The 14,494-nt window shown below is 43.5% G+C and overlaps 1 protein-coding gene across 1 annotated transcript in view; it reads left to right on the top strand.

Moving 5' to 3' along the window:
• MPP4 (MAGUK p55 scaffold protein 4) overlaps nucleotides 1-14,494 on the top strand; it is a 53,409-nt gene that overhangs the window by 15,574 nt on the left and 23,341 nt on the right. The window contains exons 9-12 of the mRNA XM_063595541.1: nucleotides 810-881; nucleotides 1,343-1,539; nucleotides 7,106-7,170; nucleotides 13,018-13,035. Of these exons, the coding sequence (XP_063451611.1) occupies nucleotides 810-881; nucleotides 1,343-1,539; nucleotides 7,106-7,170; nucleotides 13,018-13,035 (352 nt within the window). The remainder of the gene's footprint in view (nucleotides 1-809; nucleotides 882-1,342; nucleotides 1,540-7,105; nucleotides 7,171-13,017; nucleotides 13,036-14,494) is intronic.

The raw sequence follows: 14,494 nt of genomic DNA, 5'->3' as shown, positions 1-14,494 counted from the left end.
TCTCAAACTGGATTCCTGCCAGGATTTCATAGCAGTGGCTTAGAGACTGAGGCGAGGAGTGGTGCTATGAGACAAGCACCTAAATCCTTTGTAAGCCACTGCTGCAAGATTCTGTGTGGTATAGAATGTGCTGCAAAGGAAGCTTGAAGTACTAGAAATCACAGATATGCATGGCTTCTACCCCCTGGTGCCAGCTGTGATGTTGCCGGGACAGTGGGATTTTGAAATTCCTGAGTACAAACGGGGTCTTAATCTCTAGATGTTTAATGCCCATCACAGTGTATGTAACAGGGGAATTCTTCCTTCCCCTGGTCTGAGAGCTCCCTATTTCCGCTATTAGTTTGGAAGGTTGTCAGTTCTCCCAGAAAACCTAGGAGCCCCTCTTCTTCCCCATCAGACTGGGGTATCTGGTGTAGAAACAGGCATTCAGGAAATGCTTACTGAGTAAGGGAATAAGGAGGGAAAGTCAGATGGAGATCCTGTCTCTCCCCAGGGCCTGTGTGAGGAAGACCTTGCTGGTGGGGTGTTTCTGTTTCAGTGTGGGGTGGAGGGGGCGTCCCTGGAAGAGGCCACTTCAGTGTGGCTTTTAGCAGACCAGCGACCCCAGAACCACACAGCAGGGCAGATGCAGGGATAAATTGCTTCCTGATTTCCATTTCTGGATGGCGACAGCTGCAGAGCCCTTGTGAAAGGCTCTTGGGGGATGTCACCATGAGACCTGGATACATTGCACTGTAACTCTGTCTACCGAGCCCCAGTAACCCTGCTAGCTCCATGATTGTCATCCTTTCTCCTCTCTTGTTTTCCAGGCCATGTCTCGAGGCACAATCATGTTCAAGGTGGTTCCAGTCTCTGACCCTCCTGTGAATAGCCAGAAGATGGTAAGAATTTACTGAGCCTTCAATCTCACACACAGTAAATCCCCAAGTAACAGCAACTAAATATGATGCGTAATAATCCTATCCTTTGTACTGTGTTGGACCTGGGTTCAAGACTGTGTTGGATATTTTTCAATACTGATGGCCCGAGAAGCAAAATGAGTAAATGAGTACAGTACAAGGAGATGGGATACTAAGAAGTCAAGAAGCAACATAAAAAATCATGAGCATTTGAGCCTAAACTTCTCTAAGCTAAGAGATTCTGTTCCCAAAGATGCTTTTTATCATGGTACTTAGGCTCAGGAGGCAAGTTCTCCTTTTTTGTGAGGGTGGAGAGGAAAGATAGGAGTAGCAGGTGGAGGAGTGGGAGAAATGGTTTTAAGTCATGATGGCCCATGGGCAAGGGTTCTTCGGATGGCACCATTAGGCACCTTCTGATAGTGTCATTATGCACCTGCCATCAGGTGTACGTCCGTGCCATGACTGAGTACTGGCCCCAGGAGGATCCCGACATCCCCTGCATGGACGCTGGATTGCCTTTCCAGAAGGGGGACATCCTCCAGATTGTGGACCAGAATGATGCCCTCTGGTGGCAGGCCCGAAAAATCTCAGACCCTGCTACCTGCGCTGGGCTTGTCCCTTCTAACCACCTTCTGAAGAGGTAAGGAACGTCACCACTCCTGGACTCAGGGCTGAACCATCAGGAAACAAAATGTTTTTCTTGGGTTTCTGTTACCTCAAGATGAGATAAAGAGGGACAAGCAGATGAATGAACACACACACACTGGTTTATAAATCCAAATGTCAACTTATCGATAAACCCTAAGCATCTTAAATACCAAGGAGACGAGAATAATCATATCAGCTAGAAAACAGGGAAAAGTCTTGGGAAACTAAATTAAACTTAAAAAGTGCTATGGCCTGAATGTTTGTGTCCTCTCCAAAATTCATATGTTGAGACCTAATCCCCAATGCTATAGTATTAAGAGGCGGGGCCTTTAGCAGGTGGTTAGGTCATAAGCACTCTGCCCTCATGAATGGGATTAGTGCCCTTATAAAAGAGGCCTGAGGGAGCTTATTTTCCCCTTCCACCATGGGAGGACACAGCTAAAAGGTGCCATTTATGAGTCACGGAGTGGGCCCTCGCCAGACACTGCATCCACTGGCTCCTTGATCTTGGACTTCCCAGCTTCCAGAACTATGAGCAAATACATCTCTGTTGTTTGTAAGTGACCCAGTTTACGGTACTTTGTTATAGCAGCCTGCACAGACTAAGACAAAAAAGGATTCACCTTCCAAGGCTGAGTTGAGACGTCAATTTCAACCCACCACCCTCACCTTATGCTACTGAGTTTTGACAAGCTACCAAGGGAGGGCGTGCAAATAGAAAGAAGCAGCAGTCCCAGGCTCAGCCACTGTTAAGAGATCAAGAAGAAAAAATGGAACTAGTAAAAGATATTGAGAAGGAATGACCAACGAGGCAGAATGAAAATCAAGACTGTATGGGGTCCTCATCAGCTATATCACCTTCTGCTGGGAAGGCTGAGAATTGACCACTGGATTTAGCAGTATGACAGTCATTAGTGATCTTAATAAGAGCAATTTCAGTGGAGAAGTGGGGCCGAAATCCTCATTAGAGTGGGATTTGAAGAAATGGATGACAGTGAGCATAGGAAACTCTTTGAGACGTTTTGGGATAAAGCAGAGCAGAATGATGGAGAAATAGCCAGAGGGGAGAGTGGAGTGGTGTGAGCAAAATTTTTAGATGGCATAAGTAATGGGAGTCATCCACCAGAGGGAACATTTTGATGATAAGGGAGAAACAGAAGAGAATTGCTGTTGTCGATGTCTTTGAGCAGGCGGAAGGAGATATGCTTTAGTATTCAAGAAGAGGGCTTGGCCTGACCTAGGACCATAAACAGCTCATCCATAGAAATGGTACCACGAGGGAAGATGGAGTATGGGGCACAGCTGAGGGTGGAGCATATGGCAGGCACTTGTGGAAGTTCTCTCCTAACTGTTATTTTCTCAGTGAAATGAGAAATCATAAGCAGAGAGCAGGGTGGGGAAGGGGGCATTGGGAAGGAGAGAGTAGAAAGCTTGAAAAGTTTCCGTGAGAGTTGGAGAGCAAACAGATTAGGTAAACATAGTGTGATCAGCATTAAAGGCCCTCTTAAGTTAAAGGGCCTTATATTTGAAGTGCTTCTGGGGTGCGGGTCCAGATTAGACAGAGGGTTGGATTTAACAGCAAATCAAGAGGGGGCCAAGGGACAGATTATAAGGATGGAGTGTGACATGTAAGCTGTTTAGGAGGGAGATGAGGAAATGAAGCAGGTGAGGATTGGTGAGAAGGAAGTAAGATCAATGGATTGCAGGTCTTTATGAGGTCAATGGTGTATTGGGGCTGGGAAGATGGGAGGTGTTAGTAGAAGAAAGGGATGCTGGAAGTTAAAATTAAGGAGAGATTGCTGTTGTCGGTACTGATGAGGTCTTGGGTATGACAACGGGAGGCAGTGGCTAAGGTTGAATGAGGGAAAGGTTATTGGAAAAGAGGAGATCAAGCACCCAATAGGCCAGCGTGCTGAAAGGGACATTTGTATGTGTGATAAAATCATTGAGAACTGTGACAGAACAGTGTTGAGACCTAGGAGTGAGCAGGAGTGAGCTGGCGATGGCTACCAGAAAAGTAGTGGGATGATGTTCAAAGCTGGGGGCTCCTAGGGAAGAGGAAGAATAATCTGGAAATGGCAGTGAGAAGCAAGGACACACCCCCCACCTCCAGGCCCAGTGGAAGGAAAGCTATACACAAGGATGTGCTGGAGCCATCTGACACGAGCCATCTCTTCACACACCCACGTTCAGTGAAGACAGGATGGTAGCTTGAAATCAGCCACTGTGAGAGCATCAACACTGTAGAAATCAGCAGAGCCTCCGAGTCAGGGCTTCCATCCCCCAGAGCTATTTCACCAGCACCCCACTGGGAGTAGGAGAGGAAACATCCCCATCTTGAAGGCTGCAGGAGAAGCAGACCACAGGGAGAGTTGGGCTGCAGTTAAAGCAAGAAGAAAGGGCTCAAAGAAGAGGCTGAGGTCTAAGAGAGTTTGCTGAAGATTTGCTGTGAGTTCCAGAGGGCGTGGGTGGGTGGAAGGGGTCTTATAGGGATTAAAGCACAGGGGATAAGGGGTGACCTGAGCTTGGGGGCTGAAGGACATGAACAGGGATAAAGGCCTAATGAGATTAGTCCTCATGGTTTCAGGTCAGAAAGTGGTGAGGAGGGTCTGGCAGGGGTCTTGCAAGGAGCACACAAAACCCAATTATGGGTTTATTGGGGGAGCACACAAATAAAGGATGATAGGAAGTTCTCATGCTGCTTTTAGTCATTGCCACATGAAAACCTAATATGAAAATAAGAAACTAAACAATTTCATTTAGAAGCAATATGTCAATAGCAGAGTCTACACAAATGTCTTGTTGGGGACAGAATGATGGAAGGCACCTCGGATTCTCCTGAATCTCATTCAGAAAACCAGGAGGCACATTGGGGGACTGGAGGAGGGTGTTGAGACTAAATCCACTGCCACATCTGGGCAAGAGGCCTGCCCCGAGCACAGGCTGATGTGGCTTTTGAGAAGTCAGTATCTCTGAGCCTCAATAAATGAGGTCTTTGATATCTACAAACAATTTTTCTCTCTTACCACCTCTCCAACTTTGCTATGAGTAAAAATGAGCTGGGTATTTTGTAAAATACAGATTCCCCGGCTCTGCCCTCCCCTCCCTGAGGATCTGATTCAATAGATATGGACTGAGCCAGGAATCTGCATCTTCACCAAGCGCCTCAGGTGCTCAGGTTAAGTGGTATGAAGAGCAGCATTGTGCTTAGGAATAGTGAATGAGTGCATAAAATATTTTTTAAACTCTTTATAAGAGTGACAGATTTGAATGCAAGTAGCTGGGGGGGTTTTGTTTTTGTTTTGCTTGTTTGTTTTTACTTTCAACAGGTAGAAAATTACATCTGATTTTAGAAAACTGTGAAAGAGTGAGGAGGAAGGCTTCTCCAAAAAGGGCATATTGGTGGAAAATAATACCCATCTAAAGGAGTTTGGAATGACTCTATTGCAAATTGGGGGAGTTAGATGTTGATGGTTTGTGCCAGAGTAGCAAATATTTTTGGCAAGTAGACGTGACTTTCCAGTGAGAGGCCCCATTCGCTGGAGTTTCCCCCAGAGGGAACGTGAAGATGTACAGGATAGCATTTTGTAAGAATGAAAAACCAGGAGCTCCCAGAGGAGAAAGGCCAGGGTGAAGCCTAGAGAGGAAGCTGATAGAGAATGAGAGACACAGAGACAGAGATAGAGAGAGATCAGACTACCAGGTAATTAACCATGGAGTAACCAAGGAAAGGTACAGAAGGTTAAAAAACAGGAAACACAGATATTTACAGAGCTCATCACCTAACTAGGAATCAAGAATCTTGGCTCTGGCCTGCATGTGCTGTGAATTAAAGTACCTTAATTATGCAGAGAATATTTCTGGAAGAATGCACAAGAAACTGAGCAGAAGGAAGGGAAGAAGCCTTACTTTTTAAATGTTTTTATTTTTTGAGATGGAGTCTTGCTCTGTCACCAGGCTGGAGTGCAGTGGCATGATCTCAGCTCACTGCAGCCCTGGCCTCCTGGGTTCAAGCCATTTCCCTGCCTCAGCCTCCAGAGTAGCTGGGACTCCAGGTGCGCACCACCACGTCCAACTAATTTTTGTATTTTTAGTAGAGATGCGGTTTCACTGTGTTGGCCAGGCTGGTCTTGAACTCCTGACCTCAGGTGATCTGCCTGCCTCGGCCTCCCAAAGTGCTGGGATTACAGGCGTGAGCCACCACACCCAGCCTACTTTTTTATACTGTTAAGATTTTTACTATGTGTATATGTTATCTCTTCAAATAATTAATGAATCTGAATGCCCTGCATGTCCATGCTAATTGAGTTTACAGTAAGGTCTCATGTATTATTTAGTCCTCACGATGCCAAGTGGGCTGAGCCCCATTTCATAAGTGGGGAACTAAGTTTCAGACGTTAGGAGATTTGTCCAAGATCCTAAGGAGGGGAAGCATGCCTGGAACCCAGGTCTGTTGAATCCCAGTCCATCACTTTGTAGATTATAGCATAGATGCCTCCTGCTGCTAACTGTTCAACCTCCCCCACATTGCTTGACTTCCCTGGATCAGTTTCCTCATTTCTAAAGTGAGGAAGGTGGACTAAATTGGCCCTTCTTCAACTCTCTTGTGAATTAGAATCACATGGAGAGTTTGATTTAAACATGTAGATGCCCTGGCCTTATCTCCAGGGAATTGGAGGCAGGCGATCTGGGAGGCCCTGATTATCTGCATTTTAACAAACACCTCAGATGTATTCCAAAGTTTGAGAGATTAAATTAGAGCTTGTTGCCTTTAACATACATATGACTTACCTGGGCTCTTATTAAAATGGAGATTCTAATTTGGAAGGCTTGGGGTGGGGACTGAGATTCTGCAGTCCTCACAAACTCCCAGGTAAAGGTGATGCTGCAGTTCTGGGAATACAAAGAACATAGTGTCTTCAAAATCTCTTGCTCCAAACTTCACAGTGTTGAATAAAGAAGGAAGAGCAACTTTGCTTAGAAAGTTGCTTTGAAGTAGGCAAGGCAAGGAAAACCTGCCCAAAGAAATTGCTGGGGGACTCAAGGGAAGAGGAACAAGTCAACAGAGGTTTCAGGTGCCAAGTAAAGGTGAAGCCTTGCTCTGGAGCCCAGGGGTGATTCTAGAGATCAAGAAAGGAGCAGAGTTATCTATAGAAACTGTAGAGAGCCTCTAATAGCCTGAGAGGGAAACCTGAACATGTCATGAGAATTCGAAGGAGACTGCAAAGACAGGCTAACATGCCTGAGAGGCAGCTTACCACGGGTCATTTACTGAAACTCCATGTGCAAACTTGTGATCATGTGCGAGATTGTCACTCTAAGTCTTTGTTGTTCTGAAAAGATCCCGTGAGGCAGAAAAAGAGATGAGACAGCCTATATGTTTGGAAAATTTATTTGACAATGTATTTGGAGAAGCAATCACCCTTTTCACTTGAGTGAAGGCAGCAGAATTCTAAGAAACATTCTATTTGTCGCTGTTCTGGGTCTGTTTCATCTAGGTTAACAAAAAGTGTTTTTTGTTTGTTTGTTTTCTGTCGCATGTTTTTTCCCCCCCATAGGAAGCAACGGGAATTCTGGTGGTCTCAGCCGTACCAGCCTCACACCTGCCTCAAGTCAACACTATGTGAGTATTGCAACTGCCCGACAGGTTCTTCCTGTTTGCAATAAAGACCATGGCATTGCACTAAATAAAGAGTCTAATTGATGTGAGGCTGGCCATGCCTCATGGGAGATGGAGTCGTTATTTAAATCAATCTCCTTGAAGGGCCCTAGATTAGGGGTTTTTCAAAGGTAGTTTGGGGAGGGGGTGGGGGTGGCTATTCAGTGGGCACTTGCTACTGATTGGTTGGATCAGAGACGAAATCATAGGGAATTGAAGCTGTCCTCTTGTACTGAGTTGCTTCTGGGTGGAGCCATAGGAGCCATTGGTTGGTGGGTCCAGATGGAGCCACAGGTGTCAGACATGCAAAAAACCTAAAAAGATGTCACAAAAGGCCAATCTTAGGTTCTACAATAGTGATGTTATTTGCAGGAATTATTGGGGAAATTGCATATCTTATGACAGTCTACACCTTAGCAGAATTCAGGCTCCTCTCCTTCCACTAACTTGATGGTCTCTCATTAGCTTTATCAAGGCGGCTGAGTTTTAGGGGAAGGACTGTTATCATTTAAACTATAAATAAAATGTCTCTCAAAGCTAACCCTGGAATGAAGGCAGCTTGAAAGCTAAAAGCAAGAGGAGCTTGGGCTAGATCGGATCTCCCCCACTACCATAATTTTCCCACTGATGTAATTTTTACAAAGGCAATTTCAGTATGTGTCTACCTCAGACCCAGCATGTGCATCCTGGGGGAGCCTGCTTCCTCCCTCCCAGGGCTGGCTTCCTGCCCAGGAGATCTCTAAATGTCCCCACTGCCCCCAAATAATCTCCCTGGCAGCCAGCCATCTGAAGTCCTACCATTGACATTCCTTCTTTGGATTTAGAAGAGTTTTCAGTTTATGAAAATGCATATGTTCTTATCTTGGTGACACCTGAAGACATCCCTCCCCAAGTTGAGGCCCTCCAAGATCTCCACAGCTCATATGTGCATTATACATGACTGGCAAGCAAGGCTCCATAACTACACATATACCTTCATTTGGGTTCTATCAACTTAGAGGACTTAATCTTCACACTGTTCAGAAGCACTGATTAACAATTGTGTATGCCTTTGGTGAATAAATATGGGATGGAATTGTTACTTAATGAATGCAGTTTGATTGCTAGACAATGTTATTCAAGCAGCTGGGGAGTGGTGAGTAAAGGCTCCACGGTGGCAAATGCTTGATTAAAGGTGCTGTGGCTTGGCAGAGGCCAGCTGAGCCTACTGAGCGAGGCCCTTCTGAAATGGCCCTCAGGTGGGCCCTGGAAAGGGGTTAAGGGAGGGAACTGGACACCAGAAGGACGGAGGGGAGGCAAAGAGAGGAGACTGGAAGGGCACAAAAATACCAACATCACAGATCTGCCCAGGGCAAGCCTCACCCACTTTATTATGTCTCCCTTCTCCAAGCCAAAAATTACTTTTCCTTTTATTTTCTTATTGAAAAGATATGAGGACAACTATAAAGGCAGTTTTTGACAAAAGAAAACATGCCTTCTCAATGACAATATTTTCATATTAACTTCCAGTGGCGAACACATATTTTAGATGGTTACGGTAATAGCTGCAATACCACTTTTTATTTATTTATTTATTTATTTTAATTTTTTTAGTATTTATTGATCATTCTTGGGTGTTTCTCGGAGAGGGGGATTTGGCAGGGTCATAGGACAATTGGTGGAGGGAAGGTCAGCAGATAAACAAGTGAACAAGGGTCTCTGGTTTTCCTAGGCAGAGGTCCCTGCGGCCTTCCGCAGTGTTTGTGTCCCTGGGTACTTGAGATTAGGGAGTGGTGATGACTCAACGAGCATGTTGCCTTCAAGCATCTGTTTAACAAAGCACATCTTGCACCGCCCTTAATCCATTTAACCCTGAGTGGACACAGCACATGTTTCAGAGAGCACAGGGTTGGGGGTAAGGTTATAGATTAACAGCATCCCAAGGCAGAAGAATTTTTCTTAGTACAGAACACTTTTTATTTTTTTAAACTTAACATCTTTTTTTTCTTTTTTAATTATACTGTAAGTTCTGGGATACATGTGCAGAACGTGCAGGTTTGTTACATAGGTATACATGTGCCATGGTGGTTTGCTGCACCCATTAACCCATTATCTACATTAGGTATTTGTCCTAATGCTATCCCTCCCCTTAGCCCCCACCCGCCAACAGGCCCCCAGTGTGTGATGTTCCCCTCCCTGTGTCGATGTGTTCTCATAGTTCAACTCCCACTTATGAGTGAGAAAATGCGGTGTTTGGTTTTCTGTTCCTGTGTTAGTTTGCTGGGAATGATGGTTTCCAGCTTCATCCATTCCCATTCAGTATGATACTGGCTGTGTGTTTGTCATAAATAGCTCTTATTATTTTGAGATACGTTCCATCAGTACCTAGTTTATTGAGAGTTTTTAGCATGAGGGGTTGTTGAATTTTATCAAAGGCCTTTTCTGCATGTATTGAGGTAATCATGTGGTTTTTGTCATTGGTTCTGTTTATGTGATGGATTACATTTATTGATTTGCATATGTTGAACCACCCTTGCATCCCAGGGATGAAGCCAACTTGATTGTGGTGGATAAACTTTTTGCTGTGCTGCTGGAGTTCATTTGCCAGTATTTTATTGAGGATTTTCCCATCAATGTTCATCAGGGATATTGGCCTGAAATTTTCTTGTTTGTGTGTGTCTCTGCCAGGTTGATGGTATCAGGATGATGCTGGCCTCATAAAATGAGTGAGGGAGGAGTCCCTCTTTTTCCATTGTTTGGAATAGTTTCAGAAGGAATGGTACCAGCTCCATTTGGTCCTGGGCTTTTTTTGGTTGGTAGGCTATTAATTACTGCCTCAATTTCAGAACTTGTTCTTGGTCTATTCAGGGATTCAGCTTCTTCCTGGTTTAGTCTTGGGAGGGTGTATGTGTCCAGCAATTTATCCATTTCTCTAGCTTTTCTAGTTTATTTGCATAGAGGTGTTTATAGTATTCTCTGATGGTAGTTTGTATTTCTATGGGATCAGTGGTGATGTCCCCTTTATCACTTTTTATTGTGTCTATTTGATTCTTCTCTCTTTTCTTCTTTATTAATCTGGCTAGTGGTCTATTTATTTTCTTAATCTTTTCAAAAGTCCAGCTCCTGAATTCATTGATTTTTTTGAAGGTTTTTTTGTGTCTCTATCTCCTTCAGTTCTACTCTGATCTTAGTTATTTCTTGTCTTCTGCTAGCTTTTTGAATTTGTTTGCTCTTGCTTCTCTAGTTCTTTTAATTGTGATGTTAGGGTTTTGATTTTAGATCTCCTTGCTTTCTCCTGTGGGCATTTAGTGCTCTAAATTTCCCTCTAAACACTGCTTTAGCTGTTTTCCAGAGATTCTGGTACATTGTGTCTTTGTTCTCATTGCTTTCAAATAACTTATTTATTTCTGCCTTCATTTTGTTATTTACCCAGTAGTTATTCAGGAGCAGGTTGTTCAGTTTCCATGTAGTTGTACGGTTTTGAGTGAGTTTCTTAATCCTGAGTTCTAATTTGATTGCACTGTGGTCTGAGAGACTGTTATTATTTCCGTTCTTTTGCATTTGCTGAGGAATGTTTTACTTCCAATTGGTGGTCAATTTTAGAATAAGTGTGATGTGGTGCTGAGAAGAATGTATATTCTGTTGATTTGGAGTGTAGAGTTCTGTAGATGTCTATTAGGTCCACTTGGTCCAGAGCTGAATTCAAGTCCTAAATATCCTTGTTAATTTTCTGTCTCGTTGATGTGTCTAATATTGACAGTGGGTTGTTAAAGGCTGCCCCTATTATTTTGTGGGAGTCTAAGTCTCTTTGTAGGTCTCTAAGAACTTGCGCTGTGAATCTGGGTGCTCCTCTATTGGGTGCATGTATATTTAGAATAGTTAGCTCTTCTTGTTGTGTTGATCCCTTTACCATGATGTAATGCCCTTCTTTGTCTTTTTTGATCTTTGTTAGTTTAAAGTCTGTTTTATTAGAGACAAGGATTGGAACCCCTGCTTTTTTTGCTTTCCATTTGCTTGGTAAATATTCCTCCATCCCTTTATTTTGAGCCTATGTGTGTCTTTGCATGTGAGACGGGTCTCCTGAATACAGCACACTGATGGGTCCTGACTCTTTATCCAATTTGCCAGTCTGTGTCTTTTAATTGGGGTATTTAGCCCATTTACATTTAAGGTTAATATTGTTATGTATGAATTTTATCCTGTCAAAGCTGGAGTGTCCCAGGTCGACTTCAGACTGCTGTGCTGGCAGCAAGAATTTCAAGCCAGTGGATCTTAGCTTGCTAGGCTCCATGGGGGTGGGATCTGCTGAGCAAGACCACTTGGCTCCCTGGCTTCAGCCCCTTTTCCAGGGGAGCAAACAATTCTGTCTTGATGGTATTCCAGGTGCCACTGGGGTACAAAAAAAAAAAAAAAAAAAAAACTCCTGCAGCTAGCTTGGTGTCTGCCCAAACAGCTGCCCAGTTTTGTGCTTGAAACCCATGGCCCTGGTGGTGTAGGCATCCGAGGGAATCTCTTGGTCTGTGGGTTGTGAAGAACGTGGGAAAAGGGTAGTATCTGGGCCGGAGTGCACCTTTCTTCACCGCACAGTCCCTCACAGCTTTCCTCGGCTAGGGGAGGGAGTTCCCCGACCCCTTTCACTTCCCGGGTGAGGCAACGCCCCACCCTGCTTTGGTTTGCCCTTTGTGGGCTGCACCCACTGTCTAGCCAGTCCCAGTGAGATGAGCTGGGTACCTCAGTTGGAAATGCAGAAATCACCTGCCTTCTGCACTGATCTTGCTGGGAGCTGCAGACCAGAGCTATTCCTATTCAGCCATCTTGCCAGCCACTTAACATCTTATCAGAAATATTTTTCATGACACAATCTTCATAGTGATATTTTAGTTACTTCTTCCATGTTTTGAAAAAGTTTTTTTTAAAAACCAAACTTTCATTTATTAAAGGCACATGAAAATGCTAATTACAGTTTCTAATCAGCATCTGATAATTACCTGTAGTATAACTTCTGGTTGGCATTTAATTTGCTTATGTGGCCTGTATGATTTATATTAGCTTTCTAGAAGTCCATGCTGAAAATAGTTTGCAATTCTCTATTATTATCCTCACAAATCTCTAGGTCCACGAGCCTCAGGTTTGGAGCCACTGACTTAAAGGGTCCCCTCTCTCAGGGAATGTTTCCAATAGACATGATTATTTTTTAAACTACTAAAAAGATCATTTATTTTCAACTATTATAGATGATCCTACAATTAATATTATTTTGTATGTTTCTGCTCTGCTTAAGTCTTATTATACCCTCCTCCCCCCCAAAAAAATATTAGGGGCAGGCTACTGAGTCCAAAGATATAGGGCAATTTTATTAATGAAGTGTTATTGATGTTAGTTTGCAGATGATTATTAAAAAGTTATTTACTGAAGGTGCACTTATAGTTGTCTTCCCTCTTTCTTTCCCTTCCTCCCTCCCTCCCTCCATCTCTCTGTCTTCTTCCTTCCATTGAAAATTTGGGTTCCTAAAATATGCTGAAGTAAGCATTTAATTCAGAAATTCATAGAATGCTACTCTTGTAGAACTAGCTGGGATGGAAGAGGGTGGGATTTACCAGAAGCAAGTAGATTCCCATTTCCAACAAGGCTCACAAATGTATCAGTTTTATAAGGTATTCATTTATCATTTTCTTACTAAATCTTCCCTAAATTTCTAGAGAATAAACCGAGAATACTAATTGCAATAATTTTTGCACATTACATTTCTTATTGTAAATTAATCTGAGAAACTATAGCACAGATATTGTGTTCTTTTTATCCCCCCTGCTTCAATCATTTGCTTGTACCCAGCAATTTCTATGGAAGAAGGTAAGAAATAGTATTTAGGAAAAAACTCTTATCTCCAAAGTCTTTTAGAAATTTCTTGTAGTTTAAAAAATTCACTTTAATTCAATTCAGCTATTTATTAAGCTCTTCCTATATACCTAGTAGTGTGATAGTCATTAATACCTTAATTTATAAAAATATGTCATTCAAAGATATGCATGCAAAGTATAATTGTCCTAACACTGAGAGGAATAAAGAAAAGAGAGGCAACATTTATATGCAGCTCCAGAGTTTAGCATAGCATATGGCAAGAAGTTAATAAAAGCTGTGAAACTGATGAGATGTTTTGTTTCAGCTGCTTTATACACATTACCTAACAATAAAACCATAGTGAAATTATTATTATTATTCCCATGTTACGGATGAAGAGATTGACATCGAGAGAAGGTAAGAACAGTTGTCAGTAGTTGCAAACAGTGTAGTCTGGATTCAAGATTCCCTCTGTCTAAAAGGCCCTGCATTAGGGAACAAATGGGACCTTCAGTTACTAGCCTTTCCCCTTCTCCATGCCCAACCATCTGGATGACTCATTATGATGGCTCTCTCTCTCCCTCTCTCTCTCTCTCTCTCTCTCTCTCACACACACACACACACACACACACACCCACACACACACCCCAAAGCAAGACGTTGTCTGCTTCCAGAGAGGGGAAAGAAGAGGTGTCTCCTTAGCCACCAACCACAGTTCATCCTTGAATTTGGAAAAGGAAACCAGAGAACTGCAGAATGACTTTTGAAGGCTGACCTTTGGGAAAAAGGCTCCAATCTGTGTCCCCCCAAAACAAAAAAGGTGTATGACACAGGAAGGCGAGAGCAGAAGGAGAGGGAAAGAGGGGCAAGTCCAGGGTGCCTGCTTCTGGTTTTTCTACTCAGGGTCATGTTACAGGCTGCACTGTTAAGAGTTGTGAAGGGGAGCCTGGGCATAGCCCTTGGTGGGAGGGGGGAGCTGGGAACTGTATGGTAGTGGTGGGTGATAAGGCCATGGTCTTAGCTTGAGCTTCCATAGCAAGATACCACAGACTAAGTGGCTTAAACAGCAGATATTTATTTTCTCACAGTTCTGGAGGCTGGAAGTCTAACATTAAGGTTCCAGCAGGGTTGGTTTCTGGTAAGGCCTCTTTTCTTGGCTTGCAGACAGCCACCTTCTTACTGTGTGCTCATGTGGTGTTGCCTCTGTGCATCCTTAGAGAGACAGTGAGAGAGAGAGGGAGAGAGAAAGGAGAGAGAGACAGAGAGAGAAAAGAAGAAGAAGAAGAAGAAGAAGAAGAAGAAGGAGAAGAGAAGAAGAAGAAAGAGAGAGAGATCGATTGATCTGATGTGTTTTCTTCTTCTTATAAGGCCACCAGTTCTATCAAATTAAGGCCCCAGCCGTATGACCTCATTTAACCTTAATTACCTCCTTAAAGGCCCTCTCTCTAAATACAGCCATACTGAGGGCAAG

Source organism: Pan paniscus, chromosome 13, assembly GCF_029289425.2.
Source record: "Pan paniscus chromosome 13, NHGRI_mPanPan1-v2.0_pri, whole genome shotgun sequence".
Taxonomy (NCBI): domain Eukaryota; kingdom Metazoa; phylum Chordata; class Mammalia; order Primates; family Hominidae; genus Pan; species Pan paniscus.
This window is presented reverse-complemented; position numbering and strand designations above follow the sequence as displayed.